Consider the following 20,390-nt stretch of genomic DNA (forward strand, 5'->3'; position numbering starts at 1 on the left):
ATTTAAAGTGATAAAAATCCGTTATTGGTCCTCCAATCGTTATTGGGTGAGAAATAACGAGCCCTCGTGTCCTAAACAATTCTAAACCTTTATTTTTCTAACAAGAGTGAAAAGAAACAAAGGCAACAGTAAAATGAAAAGTTTATACACAAACTCACGACAACTGTGTGTCTGCCATATCAATAATAATAATAATATAATAATTTGAACCCAGTAAATAAAATAGAGACAAAGTGAGTTACAGTGAAGTTACCTTATTTTGCAAAGAGAGATAGAGAATGAAGGAAGAAAAGAGGTCAAATTTAAAGGAATAAACTGGAGATAAAAGGACGGGAGCTAAAAAAAAAAAAAAAACTTAATGGGGAAGAAGAGGAGGAAAAGGACAAAGCAAAGAGGTACAGATAACCATTTTGGGAAAGTAGCACCAAAAACACCAATGCTTGTTTTTAACACTTCCCAAAATGTACTCAGTTTATTCAAAACGCGTGTCCCCTCAAAAGAGCATCAAACACAAGATTCAATACAACTAAAAAAAAAAAAAAAATAATAATAATAATAATAACACAAGTGTAACCATGTCTCAGATCAGCAGTCGGAATCCCTGGCTGTACCTCAGCCTCGGGATCCAAACCCAAACAAAAACTGTCTACATAAACCCATAGCTTATCGAACTTCAACGAGGGAGCTCAAGTGAAGTGAAACTGCAACTGCCCGTCCGGAGACGGGCCTCGGTTTAACTATCATTTAACACAGTTAGGATAACATAGCATTACTGACTGACCTCAGAGACAAACTCGTGACCAAAGACGCTCCTATGACGGGCGAATCTCACCTCGGTCCAACACAGTCTTATCATGTTCATGGGGGGGGGGGGGATGATGGATCCAGGGAAGGTGGGAGACTAAAGTTTAGGTGAGACGGGGAGTCTGAAAAACAAATGACGGGTGAGACACGACTGACATGAGACAGTTGTGGAGTGTAGCAGAAGAGTCGTCGCTCTGTTAGTGTCTGATGCATGAAACGAGGGATGACGAGGGAAGTCGGGGGAGTGTGTGTGTGTGTGTGTGTGTGTGTGTGTGTGTGTGTGTGTGTGGGAGGGGAGACGTGGGGAGCATGTCCTGCATCTTTCTATAACTTGACACCGTCTTCTGGCACAGAAAGCTCCGTCTCTTGAATTCCTCCGACAGATCTGTTCGATCGCCGTCGACCGCATCACAAAATCTGCCCAAAGAACGAAGGAGTGAATTAGTAAACACTTGCGATTACGCGCAAAAAAAAAAGGAAGCTTGAAATAAGAAAGAAAGGGGACGAGGGGGCTGCTACCTCTGGCTGGGTCTTGACGGGTAGGTGAGGGGAGGGGCCGTGCCGGAGTGGACAGGTTTTCTTTGACTCGGAGGCCTCCAGTGACCTTTCGCCTGCCCCGTCCCCGCTGCCCCCTCGGTGGCTCTTCCTCTTCCTTTTGGATTCCCTGACTCGGCCGCGGTTCGTTCGTCGCTGTTCTTCCAGCTCAATCTGAGAGAGAGAGGAAACAAACTTTAGAAATGCAGCAGCAGTAACTAAAATTTTTTTTTTTTTAAATAAAAGAATCTTTAAAAACCTGCTGACGGTTCAATCAGATCATAAAAATAAAGTCCATAATTTGGAGTTAAGCTCCTACAACAGATTTTATAAAGATCGTTATCATACAATAATAACATTGCATTCGTACATTTATTACATTAACCGGAATATAGCGGATGTTTTGGGTCACTTTGTCCTGATAAAGATTGTTTTTTTTTTTCTTCTTCAAATTCCTGTTTTATGTCTGAATATTTTGGGACCACGTGTTCTGTAGATCCATACGCACATTAAAAATACGAAGGTGAGAGTGCATTTCCCTGACCTGGATGAGCGTGTGCAGTGTGTCTGTGGGCGGAGCGGAGGCAGCGAGCAGGACTCTGTGGATGGTGTGTGTCTGGTCCAAAGACACCTCCAGCAGGTCTCCTTCCAGCTGCAGCTCCTCCAGCCGGACGCCGGTGGCCGCCGACAGCTCCACCACCTGGCCGTCCAGCAGAGGCAGCAGGGGCTGCAGAGACCCCACACCTGAGAGGACGGCAGAGACAGAGTCAGCGCTGATGTCTCGGGGACGCGGCGACCAACTCGACCGTTGACGGCGACCGTCTTTACCTGTGACGCTTGACTTCTTGCTGATGCCATTTTCACACCCAGCCTGACAAAGAGGGACAAAAGATACGGTTACGTCAATTGTCATTCAACCGGCAGAAGATTCAACGTCACGTCTTAAACGATCTTGGTCTGTTGCGCGGTTTACGATTAATGGTCTTGGTGTCGTATAACAATAAAGAGAAAGTCAGAAAAGGGCTTTTAACCTGAGTGCCGTTGCTTTCCTTTGTGGACTTTTTCGGTGAATTCTCCTCCGTTAAATCGATGACTCCATCCTCTCCTTCGCCTCCCTCGGAGTCTGATAAAACAATAACTGAACTCCCCACTGTCGCCTTTCCCGTGTCTTTCTCCTTTTCTGCGTCGTGATGGAGCGTCTCTTTGAGTTCTTGCAGCCTCCGAAGCGCCTGCTGCAGCTCGGGCGTCTCCAGCGCCTCCTTGGCTCGACCCTGCCAGGTGATGGCCCTCTCCGTGAGACACTGCAGTGCTTCCCCCTCAGGCAGACGCACGGGCAGCCTCTGCAGGGCTACGAGTAACGCCAGGATAGTCTCCAGGCGGGGGCGCCGTGACCGCTGGCACCGCGGACACAAGAAGCGCGAGTCCCAGTCCCACCAGCAAAGCGGGTTGATCGGGGGTCCGGAGGAGGGCAGCAGGGAGGGGAAAGGAACGCAGCCGCCGTGGAACCAGTCCTTGCACAGGTGGCAGCGGAGCTGGGGGGCGCGGGGCTGCCCGGCGCACACGCACACCGACTGAGGGGAGGTGCCGCAGGCGTGGTTGCCGTTACCGTTCTCTTTTACAGAGTTCTCGGGGTGGCCGGACGTGTCCATGGCGTCGTCCCACCTCCCGTTCTCCTTGTCCTCCGTGGGACTTGCAGTGTTAAATCCAGATTTACAAATGTTCGCTTTCTGTAGCCTCAGTAGTGCCTCCTTCTCCTGGTGCTCGCCTTCTTTGAACGCGACCACCTACGGACACGCAGGTATCGAGTCATAAAACACGTGCACCCGCGAAGACAGAACTTCATCTGTGAAAGGTTAACATGCGTTGCACACTCACGATAGCTGCGGGGTCCCTCAGGTCCTGAGCAGAGAGCCCCAGCGTGTTGGTGTCGGAGTCATCCAGAGGATCATCCAACGGCTCCGTCTCATCTCGCCTCTCTCTCCTTTTAGCACATGGACATAATACCTGCAGAGGGACATGACGGATGCTTTCACGAAGGCCTCGTTGCAGAAAGGTTTTGACTTTTACATTGAAACACTGACATAAACACACGGATGTCTTCTCCTGTTCGGCGGTGACAGAAAATGAGTTCCGGTTTACTTTTAAGGTGCGTTTTGATATAATTGCTGATTCCTTCCAATTACCTCAAGCAGACTGTGCTGACTGCTCTTCTTCAGGAAGGTCTTGCAGGCCTTGTCCCTCCAGGAATGAGCGCTGGCCACCTGCAGTTCCAGCTGCCTTAATTCCTCCATGAAGACTGGCAAGTCCCTTCCAATGGCTACCAGGCCCTCCAGGTCATCCAGACACGGGTAATGCTCCCCATTCTACAGCAAACAGCAGGGTTTGTTTTTTATTCATTTCAGGTATTTTAGTTTGTATTTTCACACTACTTCAGCAGGTCCAATCTAAACAAATTTAAGAATTTCGTTATTTTTATTTATGTACCTGGATTTCCTCCAGATCCGTCACCCAGGCCCGAGCTCGGGTTAGACAGCCCTGTAGAGCCAGAATGTTGGGCAGCGTGACTGGAATAAGTTGGGCCTCGTTGACTATCGCCTCCAGGGTGGAGAGAGGGTGCTTTTGCCTGGAAGAGGAAAACCAGAGAAAAACGTTCGCGTTTTTGAATCAGGATAAACTGGTTGTCACATGACGACAGCCGCTGTGGCAGATGAAGTTCATCTTACCTTTGCTCCAGGCAGATCTGTGCTTTCTCCTCCCAACGCTCTGCAATAGTGAGCAGCTCCTGCAGCTCTGCCATGGCCGTCTCCACTGACACACTCTGGGGAACGTTGCAGCCGGCTTCCATCAGGTTCCTCAGCACATCCAATGTCACTTCCTGCCTCTCCCCTCCTTCTGTCCCGAGGGTGTGCCTCACGTCTGTCAGCCAATGGCCCTGCTCCTTCAGGCCCTGGAGTGTATCACACTCTGGCACCACGACAGGCAGCTTAGCTCCCTGCTCCAACAAAGTCTCGAGCTGCTCAGGTGGTGGAGAGTCTTTCTTCCAATCTTTGTCATTGACCAGCTCTTGAGCCCGGTTCTGGTAATCCTCCACTGTCCGCAAAACCGACTGGAAAATCAGAGAGGACATCGGTCAACCTCACTAAATAAATATGACTCTGAAGCAGAGACAATTGTAAGATAAATGAATTAGGAACAAAGAAAATATGACAAAATAGCTCGTTTGTTCAGAGTGACACAACATGTAGTTCTCACCTGCACATCCTCCAGCTGGTTCATTACACACGGCAGGTTCTGCATCGTCTCAACCAACGATTTCAGCTCAGCCAAAGTCATCCTGCTTTCACTAAAAACAGCAACATGTTAGTGCATTGACCTGAACAGCTGGTGTAAAAGTTAGGTTTGTGTTCGATCTTACCTCGTCTTCGAATCACTGAGGAGTTCAGTACTTGTCTGTTGGCAGCGTCCAATGTCTTTTAGTACAGTGTTCAGTTTCCGCAGAAGTTCATTGTCAGGAAACTTCTTTTCTGCCGCTTCAGCCTTCAGCATTTCCAGGTCAGTAATTTCTGCAATTCAAGAACCGTTTGATCTCGGCATGTTCTTTCAAAAATATAATATTTTTGTTGAAATGGTAAATGATATATGGGAGTGTTTTGTTCCGATTTCCTACCTATCTTGTTTCCCTCTTCCTGCTCAAGGGCCTCTTTTACTCTGTTGGCCCAGGAATCAAAGGACTCAGACCGAACCTTTAATCGATGTAACATGGATAACAACTCATCCAGAGTGTATCTGTACCTGCAGGGTGGAGAGATGGCAGAAAGGAATATTATGGCTTCATAACAAGAACACTAACACTGCAGTACTATTTATGGCTGAATGAATTCCCTCCAAAACACATGAAATAGATGAATACCTGAGGTAGAGCTTGTCGGTGGGGCAGTTGCACAGATCCTGAGTGTGATAGAGACACACCAGCTGCTCGGGACAGTTTGAGCAGGCCAGAGCAGAAAGGAAGCATGTGGTCTTACATTTATCACACTGTCTCTCATCATCAGGCAGCAGCTCAAATGCCTCCCGCTCTGCTTCTGTAATTCCCTGCAGGTGCAACACACGGACATTAAATAAAACAATCTGAACATTACAATACAAGACAGATTCATCGTGGTACCAAACTCAACTAATATTTACTTGTACGCAAATGAAATAGACACAAACAATCTTTTAAGATCTACATCTGTGTCTCACCCTTTCCATCAGACCCTTCCGCAGCTTCCTCTCCTCCTGGACAATGATGAACATTTCCCGGTGTGTAGCTGCGGCCAGGTTAAGGTCCAATTTCTCTGGGGTGGCGGCCATTTTGCAGGTGAGCTCCTCGTGGGAGAAGACGCAGTACCTCCTCAGACGCCGGTAGTGCTCAATACAGGAACGACCGGCTGGCAGCTGAGAGAGAAGAGTGATATTGATCGTGCAGTCTGGAAAATGATGCAAACTGACAACCAGAGGTAGCGTAAACAGACATACCCAGTCTGCAGTGCAGAAGTTGACAGCTTCAGCAAAGTTATATCCCTGATTGAAGCCGCTGTGGTAAGCTCTGGGGAAGGTGATGACAAACTCACCAGCACACTGGTTGGTGCGCACAACCTGCCGATCGGAAACACGGTAAGGAAACCACGCAAGAAACCGGATTTCTTATCGTGTACATGTGCATTGACGTGAGACTCACCGGCACGCCATGAGCCATGAGGATATTGGGGTTCATGATGGTGACCAGCTGATGCAGAAGGTCCGGCTGGTACTCAAACAGCTCTGGCGTCAGCTTCTTCATTACCTCCTCGAGTCGCTCAGCTGCCACAGAGGGAACCCCATACCAAGTCTTGGGTTCACCCCTGCAGATGACGGACACAAGGGAGGTGAAGAACAATATATTTCCACATGGCATCGTCACAGCCTCTATACTAAACCCTCTCAAAATATTTTAGACCGCCACACAACAAGCACGCTGTACCAGTGCAGGTAGTTGATGGAGTAGCTCCAGTGATCCTCGATGTGCCAGCAGAAGGCCGAGAACACCATGCCCACATACAGCCATGGCACCTTCATCCCAGAGATGTCTCCGTTAATATGGCACAGGAGTGACTGCTCCAGCACGGGCATCACATTCAGGTTCCAGCCACTGCGAGCGTACTCCTGACAAACAAACAAACAAAACGGCATGCTGTGAAAACAAGCACTGGACTGGGAACCGTGATTAGGAACAGGTTTCGGAAACAACGGACTCGTCTACTTTTAGCACTGTAATAAAAACTATGCGGTGAGCTTTCCATTAATGTAAATATCCTGTTATCGCTGTATTATGCAGAGGTTAGTTGGTATAATACTTTGCTAACTTGCATCCATACTGCATTCATTGTTGAACTTCCAGCAGAAAACAATCCCATACGTACGTCCTCTTCCTTTGTGAGCGTCCTCTTGCCGGTGTTCATCGGAAAGCCACTGCCGAACTCTTTGGAGTGTATGTCTGCTCCATACTCAACAGTCACGTCTTCCTCAATACTGCTCACTAATCTCCAGAACTCTCTCTCCACAAGCTCGGTGGGAACCATCTGTACAGACAACAACATACAGGCTAGAGGTTAGTCTTTCTACAATATCATCGCTCGAGGCAGATTGAAGCTCTATAATGAATATATGATGTCTTGTGTTTATGCACTCACATGGACCGGCATGTTGAAGTAATCTGCCTTGAAGGCATCTGCCATCTCCCCAAAGCTCTGCAGAGTGTACTCTCGTGTGGCTTGTTCAAAGCCAAATGCTTCTGAGGGTTTCTTGCACTCCTGGAAAAAAAAAAAAAGAAAAAAAAAAAAAGGTAGAAAGTGAGAAATTCAAAACCAAGAGGAGTCTTTGATGAGACACAAGCAAGTGCTTTTTAACATTTGCTCTTACCTCTGCCACACACTTAGGGCACCGCCAGTTGCCTTTGGGAGGATCAGAGAGGGGGGGCAGCAGACAGAAAGTGTGATAGTTGTCATCACAGCCATCGCACAGCAGGAGCTTCTCGTCGTCATCTCCCCGACCACACATCCGACACACAAAGGAGTCCACCTTTGGAAAGTGGGTGAGAGAAATGTAGAAAAACGTTGATTAAAGGGTTTGTAGCCACATAGACGTTGCTAAATTTGAACCGATGCAGGAAACCACAGCTATGAAGCACACAACGGGCAAAATCTGACCAAATAACAGATTAGTGGTGAAACAAAGGAGTCACTCTTCTGTCAAAATCAAACTCGGTGCACTCACAATAGAGTGACAATTAATAGAGTGCACTCTAATGATAATTTCACACTCTGTTCTATTATGTTGATCTCATATTAGACTCCCACCGGGGTGTATGAATTGCTTCACTTACACACTGTGGGTTGTTGAGGTTGCGTCGAAGCCTCATGGTCATTTTGGTGCAAGGTCCATCTGTACCACCTTCCGCCACCTCGACCTCTTTCCCATTCTGTCCTTCTGGTTCCTCTTTCTTCACCGCAGTCTTAACTGTGATGCTCTGGCGAGGCGGTTGGGGGCTGGATGTGCTCCCATCGCTCTGCCTCTCTTGAGGCTCCGCTGGCTCTGACTTGACTGGGGGATCAGCAGGAGCTGGAGCAGGAGACACGTCTTCCTTGATGGTAACAGTTTGAGGCAGCTCATCTAAAAAGAGGAGAAAGAAAACAGCGGTGGTCAGTTATCACTGACTGTACAATTTATACCGTGCAGATTTCCAAGATGGCAGGAAGATTGTATCTAAATCAAAAACAACATCTCCGACGTCCACAGTTTATTTGACTCAACCAAAATTTGAAGACTTGCCTCTTTCTCAGCTTATTGTTTTAGTTGCATCAAAATAATTCTTGTGAATCCGAAATTCTTAAACATTACTGTTGCCAAACCCTTTAAGCTTAAATGTATGTGCCTGAGAGTGCAGTTAAAATGGCCCTCACCTTTCTTCCTGATGCCTTTGTCCCTCGCCACCAGTCCAAGTCCCATCATCTTCGGTCCTGCACCGTAGATCTGAAGCTTCTTCAGTTCTGGGTTCTTCTCTATGTCTTCCTCTGTAGGTTCAGGCTGCAGGTAGAAGAACATCTTGGTCACGAAGACATAGAAAGAAAACAGCTACTCTCCAAAGCACACACAAGACAAAGCGAGGGTCGAGTGCAGAACAAACGGCTAAAAACACGAGAGCATAGCAGTGCGTCACAAGAAGGGATTATGCTGGATTAGAAAGTAAGGAAATGTTAACCTGCACCACAGGGAACGCTTAAAAGGTTGAAGACCCACCAACATCACACACAATTACCAGCAGATGCAATCATACAGTTAGAGAAGGATATTGTTAGGATTTTACTGCGTCACATCCTGGTTAAGGTTTTTAGTGTCTAGCTTGAATAAGATCACAAAACTGAGGCAAAAGAAAAGCAACATTGTTTTCAGTAGATTTAGGCTGTCGTGCACAGACATGTCAGAAATGTCTAAATTTTGGGCCTTGTTTTGGTAAAAAACAAACAAAACAAAAAAACCAAACAAACAAAAAAGAAAGAAAGAAAGTATAAATATCCTCAGGAGGTAGGTCATGTCTAAAATGAGGACTTTTTTTTGTTGCTTTGCAAAGACACAATGGAAAATACACGTAGTTTTATGCACAAATATAGGAAATTATGTAATACAGAATAAGTCAGCTTGGCTTCTGACGCCATCCTAGAATATTTTGATAACATTGGATTTTTTTTTTTTTGGTCAGGTGTTTCCTGTTCTAATCACGTTTAACTTTTCTGTATTATTTATTTATTTATTTCACTTTATTAATCCCAGAGGGGAAATTTCTTCACTACAGCAGGGGGGCTCTCAGGGGGGAGCTGCTGCAACAGGCTGCCACTAGCGCGGCGCCAGGTAACCTGACCTGAGGTGCATGTTTTTGGATGATGGGAGGAAGCCGGAGAACCCGGAGAGAACCCACGCAAGCACAGGGAGAACAAGCAAACTCCGCACAGAAAGGCCCAGGACCGGATTCGAACCCGGAACCTTTTTGCTGTGAGGCGACAATGCTAACCACTGCACCACCGTGCCGCCCTTTCTATGCATCCTTTCTTTACTGTGGTAGGTATGTTACATTATAGCTGACGCTTACTATGAAAAACAGTAAAACAACAGAGGAGGAGGAACAATTAGTGGAACCATATTCTGAGCTATATGTTTACAGTAAACTGCAATTTAGGTTGGGCAGAGAAATCGGTTATTCTAAAAACCACTGAATGAATTTAAGGCAAAATTTGATAACGTTAAATTACTTTACTTTTGACATTTATGACGTACATTTTTTGGAAAGTGAACACATTTGCGATGGCGACAGTTTTCAGCGTTAGTCCGAGTCGGCAAAAAGCCCACACGAAGAATGTGTAACCAGCAATGGAGACAAAAACATATCAGGTCCAAATGTCCCTTTAAGTAGTCAGGAAAACAAAAACAAAAGCACACAAATTCACAGTTCTTGCATAGAACAGGTTCCGAATCTGAACTTGTTCTCTGAACACCCATTTAAAGAAGCAGTGCGTAGGATTTAGTAGCATCTAGTGGTGAGGTTGCAGATTGCGCCCGACTGGACACCCCTCGCCTCACCTTTCCCCTTCTGAGCTCGGCACACTCAGGTGTGCACCAAGAAACCAGAACTCAGTCGCAGTCAAACCACAACCTGTATTCCCACAACAGGAAAATTCATATATGGAAATCATGACATCATTAGTGCCCATCACGGCACAAAAACTGGGCATACAAATCCCATAAAAGAGGCTTTCAAGACTTTTCTTACCGAAGAGTTGTTTTTTTTTTTACTTTTCCACCTGTACACAGTTGCACTCCCTTCTATCAGGCACATATAACTCTTGCTGCTCAAACATTCATTGCTCAAAATTCCTTGTGTACATAAAACCAGCACCTTTCCTGTGAGCCAAACTCTGGGGAGTGAAAACAGTAGACATCAAAGCAGAGGAAAACGAGCAAACTTGAGAGACCTGGAGGCTAACAACCGTTACCAGTTGAAAGAGGGTTGTTGTTTTTTTTAGAAGCTTAAGTGATTTAAGACTCCAATATATCACCGTCTGTCATCAAACTGTGGTGCTCTGCAAGTGAAGCCCTGTTAAATCAAACCTAGCTGGTTCTCCTGTGCGAGTGCACTCAAAAGAAAACGCATGCGGCCACGCTGTTAGCTGCTGTAGTGAGTAGGGAGCAAAGCAAAGTAGCAAAAGTGCAAAGGCACACAGACAGCTCAGCAACAAAAGTACTGCAAGCCAAATACTACTGAGAGCATGAGGGAAAGAGAAAAAGCTGGAGAGCACAGCAGCCCAACAACGAGACTGGAAAAGTGAGGTTGTCAATTGCATTTAAAGTCAATGTTTCAAGGTCTACAGTTAAGTGAAGTCGATACATCCCAGACCCAAACCCAATATTTTATTTTTTTCCCAATCTGTAAAAACAGTCACAAAACACCTTAGTCCAGCATGAGACCAAATGATTTCCTTATGAACGAACAGCTTAAATAAGAACAGAAGAAACATCTACCTGTGTTTATGGTCGGATCTAAAAAAAATAAAATCATAATGATTTAAAAAATTGCTTCAATCATTATTGTCATGCCAATAAAGGCTTTTTATGGCAACATGTCTGCAACGGTCCTGTGACCATATTATGGGCTGGCACCCCTACACTCAGAAACGCAAGGAGTATGATTGCATGTTAATGGAAATGTTATAGTGGTTAAGAAAACAAAAATGAAACATTTAGACAACTTCAAAAGGGGGGTTATGGTGGTCGAGGAAAAGAGGCAGGAAGAGAGTGGGGAGGAGGGGGGCTCATATGCTCAAGAGGCAGTACCGCAGAGATGAGTTGAGAGCCAGTGGTGAGAGGATGGGGGGCCAGATCCTCTGGACCCTGCAAGGGGAGACAATAACAGCAACAATAAACTAAGACAAGAGGGGAAAAAAGGAGATGCGAGAGGAAGGAAGAGAGAGCCTGGAAAGAACAGCCAGTAGTTGACAAGGGTCACATCTCATGTCGGATGCATTTTACCAATCCCACAGAAATATCTGAAATTCTCTCTTTTAAAATTCAAGATAAAATGTGTTGGAAAGAGTCGCATCACTCGAGGTCTGTGTTTTTCAGTTTGTAATTTGAATGTTGCCAGACCTTTGTGAATAAAGTTTTTATTTTTTATGCAAGTTGAACATTTGAGGCAACCAAATGTACGTTATCTCAGCACCGACCTAACAAGTTGCTGCCAACTCCTGACAAGTATTCCAACCGTGGCATAATTTGTTGTAAATGTGGCAGCTTATCGGCAGATGCCAGTTAGCATCGAGTAGCTGCTTATGTGAGGTGTTTAGGGGACATCTGTAAATTGTAGCTACAGAAAATAGCTTGGGTTAAACTCTCCCCTTCTACGCCGCATGACATTTTTAAAATTTGTACTGAAATGCAAATTTATTTTTGTCAAAATGGATTTTATAAAATTGGTGTAAAAAAAAAAAATTATAGTTCGAGTACCAGTATCAAAATCAATTTATCGGTATGAAAAGTTTTTGAATGACGCCTAACCAAAGTCATCTTAAGACATCTTCACAGACTTGTTTATAAAAAAAAATCTGCATTAGCCTTAATTTTGTTCTCATTAATTCAGTATTTACCAAAATCAGAAAAACAAAAATGCCGTCCAGCATATTACATGAAGAAAAGAAAAAACATGGGCAGACAATAGTGTGCATGTCACAAGAATGAGATAACAGACTGTAGGCTGGTCCAGAAAGTGAAGCTGTGTAATTGATGATGTGAAAACCAAAGTTTTTTTTTTTTTTTTTATAAAATATGACTTATGAAACAAAGAGGTATGGGTCTAGTTGGGTGGTGGAAGAAGGTGCAAGAAATAAAGCAGAGAACAAAATAATTCATGGAGCAGCGAGCGATAACAGCAGAGTTAAGCAGAGCAGCATGACAGGATGGAGAGTGAGCAAGCTGGGATGCGCTTTAAGTGCACTGACACATCTTCTATACGACACTGTAACCGAGGGCAGATGGATAAGGACACAAAAACCGTGAATAAACATGAGAGCGTGGTCCACGCAAGAATACTCTCACATCAAACAAACACTTGTGAAGATTGTTGGCTTGAATTTTTGTCAGCCTGTAATGATGAAAGCTCATTATTTACTCGGCTGATGACCAAGCAGGAGATAGAAAACTGTTAAACTGTACAAGGACTTCAGTGTTAAAAACATTGTGAGAGTGTGACAGCTTTTTAAATTTACTTTTCAATCCAGATCATCAAACAGCAGTAGATACTGGTTGTACACTGAGGTTTGAAGTGTTGTAAGAGGAGGAGATGTAAATTTTTGTTTTCTATTGCAACATAAAAACATAGTTTACATGAAAATCAGCCACACTTTAATGTTTAAAAAAAAAAGAAAAAAAAAGATGAAACCAGAACAAGAAATACAGATAATATGATCAGAGGCAGGGATGTGTGATTTAAGTCCTGTGGGAAACCATCTCTGATAAAGCAGTGAGAGCAGCCTGAATGCCAGGTAGTTAAAATCACACTGAGGTTGAAATTCACACCTTGAAACAAAATCCTCCTGACAGATGCATCAAACCCATGGGAGTTCATAAAAAAAAACAAAAGAAACAAACAGGTTTTCAATTTTATCTGATTATTAATTTTCTAGGATATATTCTGAAATTGAAATGTGATGCAAGAAGTGACCAGAGAACGGGGTTACTGGTCACAGGTATGCAAATTTCACTGAATGACAAGTAAGGATAGATAAGCTCACTCACATCAGGCTGGCAGCGGTTCGCTCGGCGTCCGTAGCTGCTCATTTTGGACGGTTGCACGGACTGTCGCAGGGGAATGGAGTGAGGCTTGTACTCTTTATCCACATCTTCACCGTCATAATGCTTTGGCTTGCAATGCTACAATTCGATGTAGTGAAGAAAGTGTACATGAAAACATGTCCAAGCATAGAACAGATGACTTTTCTTCAATAATAAACATATTTTGAATGCTATTTAATTAACTGATCACTGCTGGCAACACAAAACGGAGACAAAAAGAGTGTTTAGAGTAATACCGGCAGGCTGGTACCAGACTGGAACATTTCAAAGGGGTAGACGATCCTCTCGTAGTGCGACCGCAGCAGAGAACCGATGTTCTTGCCTGGAGGGTAGCCAAGCCTCTGGGCCACACGAGCCCAGCGCCGCTCCTTACAGACCATCTCAAAACCTCCTTCGTCTGTCACGACCTGCAAATGAAATTACATTTATCGGAAATTTTAGAAAATCACATTTGAAAATGTATTTGGGGTAAAAAACAAAAACAAAACTTGATTCATTCTCACCTTTGACAGGCTGAAAAGATCAAGGATGCGCCTTTCAATATGTGGGATTTTTAATGACGATGCCTGGATCTCCCAAAATCTGGCGATGCGGTCCAGATAATTGAGCTTCACTCTGGTCTCAGCCTAAAATGAGATGCAGGAGGAACCACCGTGATTACTATAGACTGCTCCATCGACAGCTTCAACTTGTCTCGCATCAATGTACAAAGATGTAATGGAAAAAAAGAGGAACTTGCCTCCAACTCATTGAGCCTCTGGATGCGGGGTGTGAAGTGGAAGCTATCCAGCTCCACTGAAAACGGTGGCTGCCAGTCCTGTTTGGAAACACAGACATGAAATTTACATCGGAAGCCTATTGGCGAAGGCAACATCTTACAGGGCTGACCACTACATCAAGGCTATGCCATGGTTTGTTTACGCAGGATTCACGAGAGAGCAATCTTAATTTAAGCTTAACCTTAGTTTAACTGTGACTTTCAAGCTGAGGAATTTGGCTCTGCTTTGACCAGGAAGGATAATCAGGGTCACACAGTAGTCAGCCTGACAGTTCTGAAGAAAAGATTATTCCTACTATTATCCTATTCATACTATTCCTGTCTTATCATTAAAAAAAATGTCAGTAATGTCTCTAGTATTAAGCAGGACTAACTCTACTGACCAAGTCATTTTGAAGAAGCACATTGCACAAGTGAAAGTTAAATGCAAATCACCATGTGCAAATCTTTTTCAGGGGTCCACATGTAAAGAAAATGTCTTCTTCATTACTTCTTAATGCCGCTGTAATTGTTGTTTTAATTAGACTTTTGTGTATATATTAAAATTATCATTACACATAAATATTGAATCCGACTGAATCATTATTTACACAACACAAACATCCATGGCAATCAGTCATTTCTATAAATATGCTGCCCTCGTTTTGTTGATATTGCACATAACCAAACTTATAAAATTGACACATTATTTATGTTGAAACCAAGGCTACGTTTTAAGGGTTACGTTTTGTGAAGCCTTTCTCAAAGTTGACAAAGCAAAATAAGGCGTAATACAGAACATGCCATTTGTACAACACAATCAAAGTATATGCAAATATTTACTGGTGGAGGCCGAATTTTACAGATTCCAGACTTCTCTGCAATTGGACGAATCTTGGCGATGTAGCCCAGAGGATCCTGAAATTCCTCCCATGACGGCTCAAATACTGGACACTCCGGAGGAGGTACAAACTCTTCCCCTTCCATCGCCCTGACAACAGAAAGATGGACATTTAAAACCAGTTATTGAACTCTGGCATACTCACCGATAGCCATTATACAGCATCAATGCAGCAAGCACGAAGGCATTTTTTTGGATACAAATCCTACTCTGGATTTGAAGAGAACAATTTCAAAAGCCCCAAAAGCTTTCATACTTTCAAGGAACAATATAAAGCGTCTTTTTTTTTTTTTTTTCTAAATTAATGTACATTTTCTTTATGTATTAATGACCCGAGTTCAGAGTCATGTACGGACACTGATATCACAATTGTTTAGCAAGTACATTCACATAAAATTAAACAAATGGTGGAGAGATGACATTTCAAAGGTATTCGGCAATTTAAAGTTTCAACTTAATTCTCCAATAAACAAAATGTACTCGCTAATATGAATATAAAAGGCACATCAGACCGTTACTTCAAAGGATTACTGCACTTGTTAGCTCATGCTGGATCCTTACTTCCTTGTTCTGCTGTCAGCTTTAAATACATACGTGACAGCCAGTTCCTGTACATGTTTCATAGCTGACTGTTTTCACAGCAGTTTGAATAATAATAGATAACAATGCACAACAGAAATCTCAGGATGAGGATCCTTGCTTTTAAAAAAAAAAAAAAAAAAAAAACCCATCCCCCAACACCAGACACAACAAAACAAATGCCACACTCTAGTAAATCAAGGCCCAGACCGGAAATGAGTTAAAAGTTTAAAAGTAACGCTGTACGAACTGTAGCACACAACAACAACAACAACAACAACAACAACAACAAAACGAGTAAAGCTCATACGTGATGTAACATTTCCCTGCGTGAATATGAGCAAACGTTTAACGTTTTTGGATGTAACTGATCCAATTTTGACCCGGGTCCGATCTTCAAAAGAAGGCACGCTGTAATAAAAACACGACTCGGTGTCGTTTGGACTTTTCTGCGGGTCTGCGCGCGTCCGGTGTCCGTCCGGTTCTTCACGGGCCTTCAGACAAAAACAACGGCCGTGGAGGCCATGAACCCTTTAAGGTATAGGAGGCCAAAGGGAGGCATCGCTCCTCACGAAGTGGGCTGGACCGCGTTGATTAAAATGCGATTTCTTACCGAGACAAAACGGCGTCAAAAAAACGCGATCACTTCGGGACAGCTGGAGCTGAACGGTCGCGTCTAGGAGTCGATGTTGAATATCATCTCGGTATCAACACTGTATAATAATAATAATAATAATAATAATTAGCTGGCAGCTGTTAGCGACTGGCTACTAAACTTGGGTCAAACTGGCGTTAAAACTAAACATACCTTTCGGCGACAGCGGAAACGATATTAAATCAATAAAAAACAGACCGTTCCTCCAAGTTTCGCCCTTTTTTTGTATATATTAATTGCGGATTAGCTGCGTGTCATTCATTTATTCTTCTAGAAATCATGAATTCTGTTTGTGTCTATTGTCCCGGTTATGGAGAGGCTGATAACGCCGCTCGCGGCTAACGTTAGCATCGAGGCCTCCTCTCTTGTCTCTTGTCTGTCTCTCTTGTCTCCACCCACGGTTTCAGATCACCACTATTAGTTTTTTTTTTTGTTTTTTTTTGCTAAAACGTTAACTGGGTGACTGAGGAAACTTTAAAATCAACTATACAGCCCGGCCGACCAAACACAAACGTTACTCAGGTCGACGCTAACGAGCGGCTAGTTAACACAGAAATGCAGTTGTTCGTTGCAAAAAAAAAATGTCCCGTCGCATGCCAGTTAACTGACCCGTAGACAACCTCCTCCTCGATGTCCAGGGGGGTATGATAAGGGCTTTGTGGCCGCTCGCCTTCCTCCTCCCCCCCCCCCCTCCTCTTGTTGTTGTTGACGGACTGGGTCGGTGAAGCTAAACGTCGGCCAGCTGTGCTCGGATCCAGTTAGCTTAGCTTAGCTTAGCTTAGCCACCGCCGCTAGCAAAGTTGACCCGTTTTCAGCTTCACTTCTCCATGGAAACGTCCCCGTCCTTGTCCAACACGCGGGCTCGAAAACGTGGACGGCTCGGTCGTAAGTTCGATGCCAAAAGCGAGACTCTCAAACTTGATCAATTACGTCGTTATCAATCATTTCCCGATCGACACCATCGCTCTCCTCAGGCCATCCCTATCTTTCTTGACGAGACGCCATCTTAGTTTTTTTTTTCCTTGTTTTTTTTTTTTTTTTTTTTTTTTCTTCTTCACGACCGAAGTACAACCTCGGATCTTCACACCACGTCTGTCACGTCTACTCCCGGAAAGTAGTGCCCCGCAAATTACAACGGGACCAGCTGTGGAGGAGGTATATGCCTTTATTTGAAGCCTTTATGTGAAGTTATGTCAGCGACCAAAACGTAAACATACTCTCGTAACAAGTAGGTTAAATCACCACAAATAAAGTGTGAGAAATTAATTTAAATTATTATTATTATTTTTTTTTAAAAGGCACACCATTGTATAAAAAGTACTAATATCCTTGTCCCCCTGTCCCATGAGCAAGCCGAAGTGGGCCAGGTGGGCTGAAATTCACCTTTTTAATGTTGTTGTTGTTATATAACATGGATTAATTTGCTGACAGCTTGAGGTTAAACGCATTTATATTTCCCTCTGAATTATATGGTAGCATCAAGGGGAAAATAGCCTAAAAAAATTGCACAGTATTTGATTTCCATTGCTGCCCTGTTTGAAAAAAAAAAAAATATATATATATATATATATATATATATATATTTTTTTTTTTTTTTTTTTTTTTTTTAATTCACAACAAATAGCGTGTTTGCACAAAATAGCAATTTAGGGTACAAATTATCACTCACAATTTTCAGTGGAGGAAGAAGTGTTCAGGTCCTTTACTTAAGTAAAACCACTGATACCAAACTCAAAATACTCCACTATAAATAAAAATCATGCACTGAAAACCTTACTTACGTAAATGTATGCAAAATTTACTCAATTTAAAGTACAGATTTTGCACTAAAATAGTACTTGTCAGTGTTTTACTGCTATATATATATATGATTTTTTATTTTTTTTAAATTAAAGTTACTGCTGTATTTATCTAAGGATGTGTTAATTTTATACTGTTGTTTGCTTTAATCTATTGTCTCATGAGAACGTGTCTCTAAAAAGTCAACATGCTCAGAAAAACAAGCCTCTTTTCTGCAATGCATTTTCCCTTTAATCCTAGTGGGGTTTTAAATGGATGTTTTTTTTTTTTTTTCAAAACCGATAAGGGAACATTTGATTCTTCAGTTTATCAACATTAAAAATGAACACATTTGTAAACACATGATTTTCACTAGATGGGAAGGGAATGAAAATGTTTTTTATCAAAGGTAACTAGTAACTAAAGCTGTCAAACAAATATAGCTTAGTAGACTGAGTGGAGGACAATTGTTGTTTCTAAAATGTAACGGAGTAGAAGTATACAGCTGCAGAAAATATAAATATTCAAGTAAAATACAATTACCTCCAATTTGTAATTAAATCTTTTTTTGTGCAAAATGAAAAAGTAGGCCAGTTAAATCACACAAAATTACAATAATTCCATTAGTGGTTAATATCATTATCTAGGTCCTCTGTAAATTCAAAGGCTTGTGGTCTCTGACTCTCATCTCATGATCTATATTCCTCTCGTCACAAAATGTTCCTTATTTTGAGCAGATTAGTGGTGGTGGAAGAATGTCACAGAAACTACGCACACACAGGTCACTTCACTGCAAGGACACTTTAATTTATCAGAAGCAATAAATATTCACATCTCAATTCTCTATTCTTTCAGTACACATAATACATACACAAAGAAAATGTTTAAATCATTTGTTTAAAATAATATCAATAAGTGCACTGACATATGAACTTTTTTTAGGCTTTAATTTATATCACGGTATCTCATCCTCTCACCTTCAGTCTGAAATAATAAGAAAAGAAAAATGAAGTTAATATTCCTTTTGGCCAATAATTCCTGTCCCTATTTCATATGTACATACTTAGTGGCAATCACATGCACGCACCTGAATACAGAATGGGAACTGTTCATCCCATAGTTATGATAAGAAGCTTATGTATAGTATAATATGTACATTCAGGTTTATACAGTACAATCTATTCAATAAGTGCAGATATATTCATGCAAGAAGAGGCAAAAAGGACACCATAAAAAGAAAAGAATAGCCAACGCATACTTATAAAATCTTCATTTAACATTCGTGACTCTCTCCGAACCTTCTTAAAATCCCTTTTTGATGATTGAGATCTTCTCGAATTTTGGCATCTTTTACAGCAGCTTGTTCCATAGACATCTTAAATTTGCCTTCACCCCTATTTATTCTCTCCTGAATCAGAATGGATGTAGTTTTCCCTTGGTAATCGATGGCACTGAAGGTACACTACATCAGTGCTCAAGTTTAACTTCAAAATCCGCAGTAGCAAAATGGATAACACTTACACAAAGCCCACAGAAAGGAAAAAATAAAAGAACAGGAAATACAGTATGCACCTTTAGGCTATTTTACATTCTTGACTCTCGTTGTGTTCTTAAACAAGAAGCCCTCAGCAAGATGCCAAGACATCAGAAAATGTAAAAAAAGATTTCTGAAAGTGGCAGGAGAGGGAGGATTTAGAAGAAGGCCATTTCTGACTTAAGACATCACGTGTGCAAAACCACAAAACCTCATGTAAAAGCGTGCTTCTTTCAAAACATACAAAAACACACACAATGACTAAATCTGATGACTCCAAGGAAGTGGCCATAGGCTCTCTGTTTAGTTATGATTTTCCAATTTCCACAACTATATTTAAGCTTTTTTTTTTTCCAAAACTGGGAGACTCGTAAGAAATCAAAAATAAAACATTGACTCACTAAATTCAAGTTTTGTTCATCAACCCCTCAAAGAAGTTGTGCCCCTGTTTGCCCGCAACAAAACAAAACAGAAAAGGAGGAATATTGTCAGTGTTCAAATCAATTTGAACAGAACCAAACCTCATTTGTTATTTTCAAACAGTCAATAATACTAATTATTAAAAGATGAACTGAATGGAAACCATGGTACTATGAAAATAAATCACACTTCACATATCAGAATACCCTTAGTGGTTATGGCGGACTGAGGGAATTTGAATGTGCATATACTCTCTATAACCATGTACAAACATCTGCTGATATAATTAATCACTAATCAAAACAATTATTGGACAATATTCATCATACTCATAGCAGGTATATTATAATATCGATAAAACAGCAAGAAGCTTCAGAAACATTCAAAATATATTATTGTTTGTGTCATTAACTCCCATTTCCCCACAAGGAATGCATTATAAAGCCCGGTGACTCCTGTCGACATGTAAAAGACCATTAAGCAAAAGACTGTCAGAACACCGTGCAGTGGT

The 20,390-nt window shown here is 42.5% G+C and overlaps 1 protein-coding gene across 2 annotated transcripts; it reads right to left on the minus strand.

Annotated features, from left to right (window-relative positions):
• Positions 1 to 69: 69 nt before the first annotated feature.
• On the minus strand, positions 70 to 17,170 carry kdm5c (lysine demethylase 5C). 2 transcript variants are annotated; one of them, XM_069141325.1, is made up of 29 exons: positions 16,756 to 17,170; positions 14,855 to 15,002; positions 13,994 to 14,071; positions 13,758 to 13,880; positions 13,491 to 13,661; positions 13,198 to 13,332; positions 11,242 to 11,298; positions 8,319 to 8,442; positions 7,742 to 8,028; positions 7,279 to 7,437; positions 7,050 to 7,169; positions 6,780 to 6,938; positions 6,341 to 6,522; positions 6,059 to 6,221; positions 5,857 to 5,976; positions 5,581 to 5,775; positions 5,249 to 5,430; positions 5,006 to 5,130; positions 4,754 to 4,901; positions 4,591 to 4,681; positions 4,062 to 4,444; positions 3,823 to 3,961; positions 3,522 to 3,701; positions 3,214 to 3,342; positions 2,370 to 3,122; positions 2,167 to 2,209; positions 1,883 to 2,082; positions 1,324 to 1,512; positions 70 to 1,221 (listed from the first exon to the last, which is right to left on the minus strand). In XM_069141325.1, exons 2-29 carry the CDS (start codon positions 14,996 to 14,998, stop codon positions 1,213 to 1,215), a joined length of 4,788 nt encoding a protein of 1,595 aa, XP_068997426.1. In that variant the 5' UTR covers positions 14,999 to 15,002; positions 16,756 to 17,170; the 3' UTR covers positions 70 to 1,212. The 2 variants fall into 2 exon arrangements, with proteins under 2 accessions (XP_068997426.1, XP_068997427.1); XM_069141326.1 differs by lacking the exon at positions 11,242 to 11,298.
• Between the last annotated feature and the right edge of the window lie 3,220 nt (positions 17,171 to 20,390).

This window comes from Embiotoca jacksoni, unplaced genomic scaffold (assembly GCF_022577435.1).
Source record: "Embiotoca jacksoni isolate LCO1_2020_lvr unplaced genomic scaffold, fEmbJac1.0.p SCAF_9, whole genome shotgun sequence".
In the NCBI taxonomy this organism is placed as follows: domain Eukaryota; kingdom Metazoa; phylum Chordata; class Actinopteri; family Embiotocidae; genus Embiotoca; species Embiotoca jacksoni.

Bases quoted from the DNA above. Each gene is read 5' to 3' on its own strand.
- kdm5c (XM_069141325.1), bottom strand. From the start codon at position 14,998: ATGGAAGGGGAAGAGTTTGTACCTCCTCCGGAGTGTCCAGTATTTGAG. The intron at 6,222-6,340 runs GTACAGCGTGCT...CGTCATCTGCAG, and splicing joins TCCATCAACTACCTGCACTG to GGGTGAACCCAAGACTTGGT. The intron at 4,445-4,590 runs GTGAGAACTACA...CTGATTTTCCAG, and splicing joins ACCAGCTGGAGGATGTGCAG to TCGGTTTTGCGGACAGTGGA.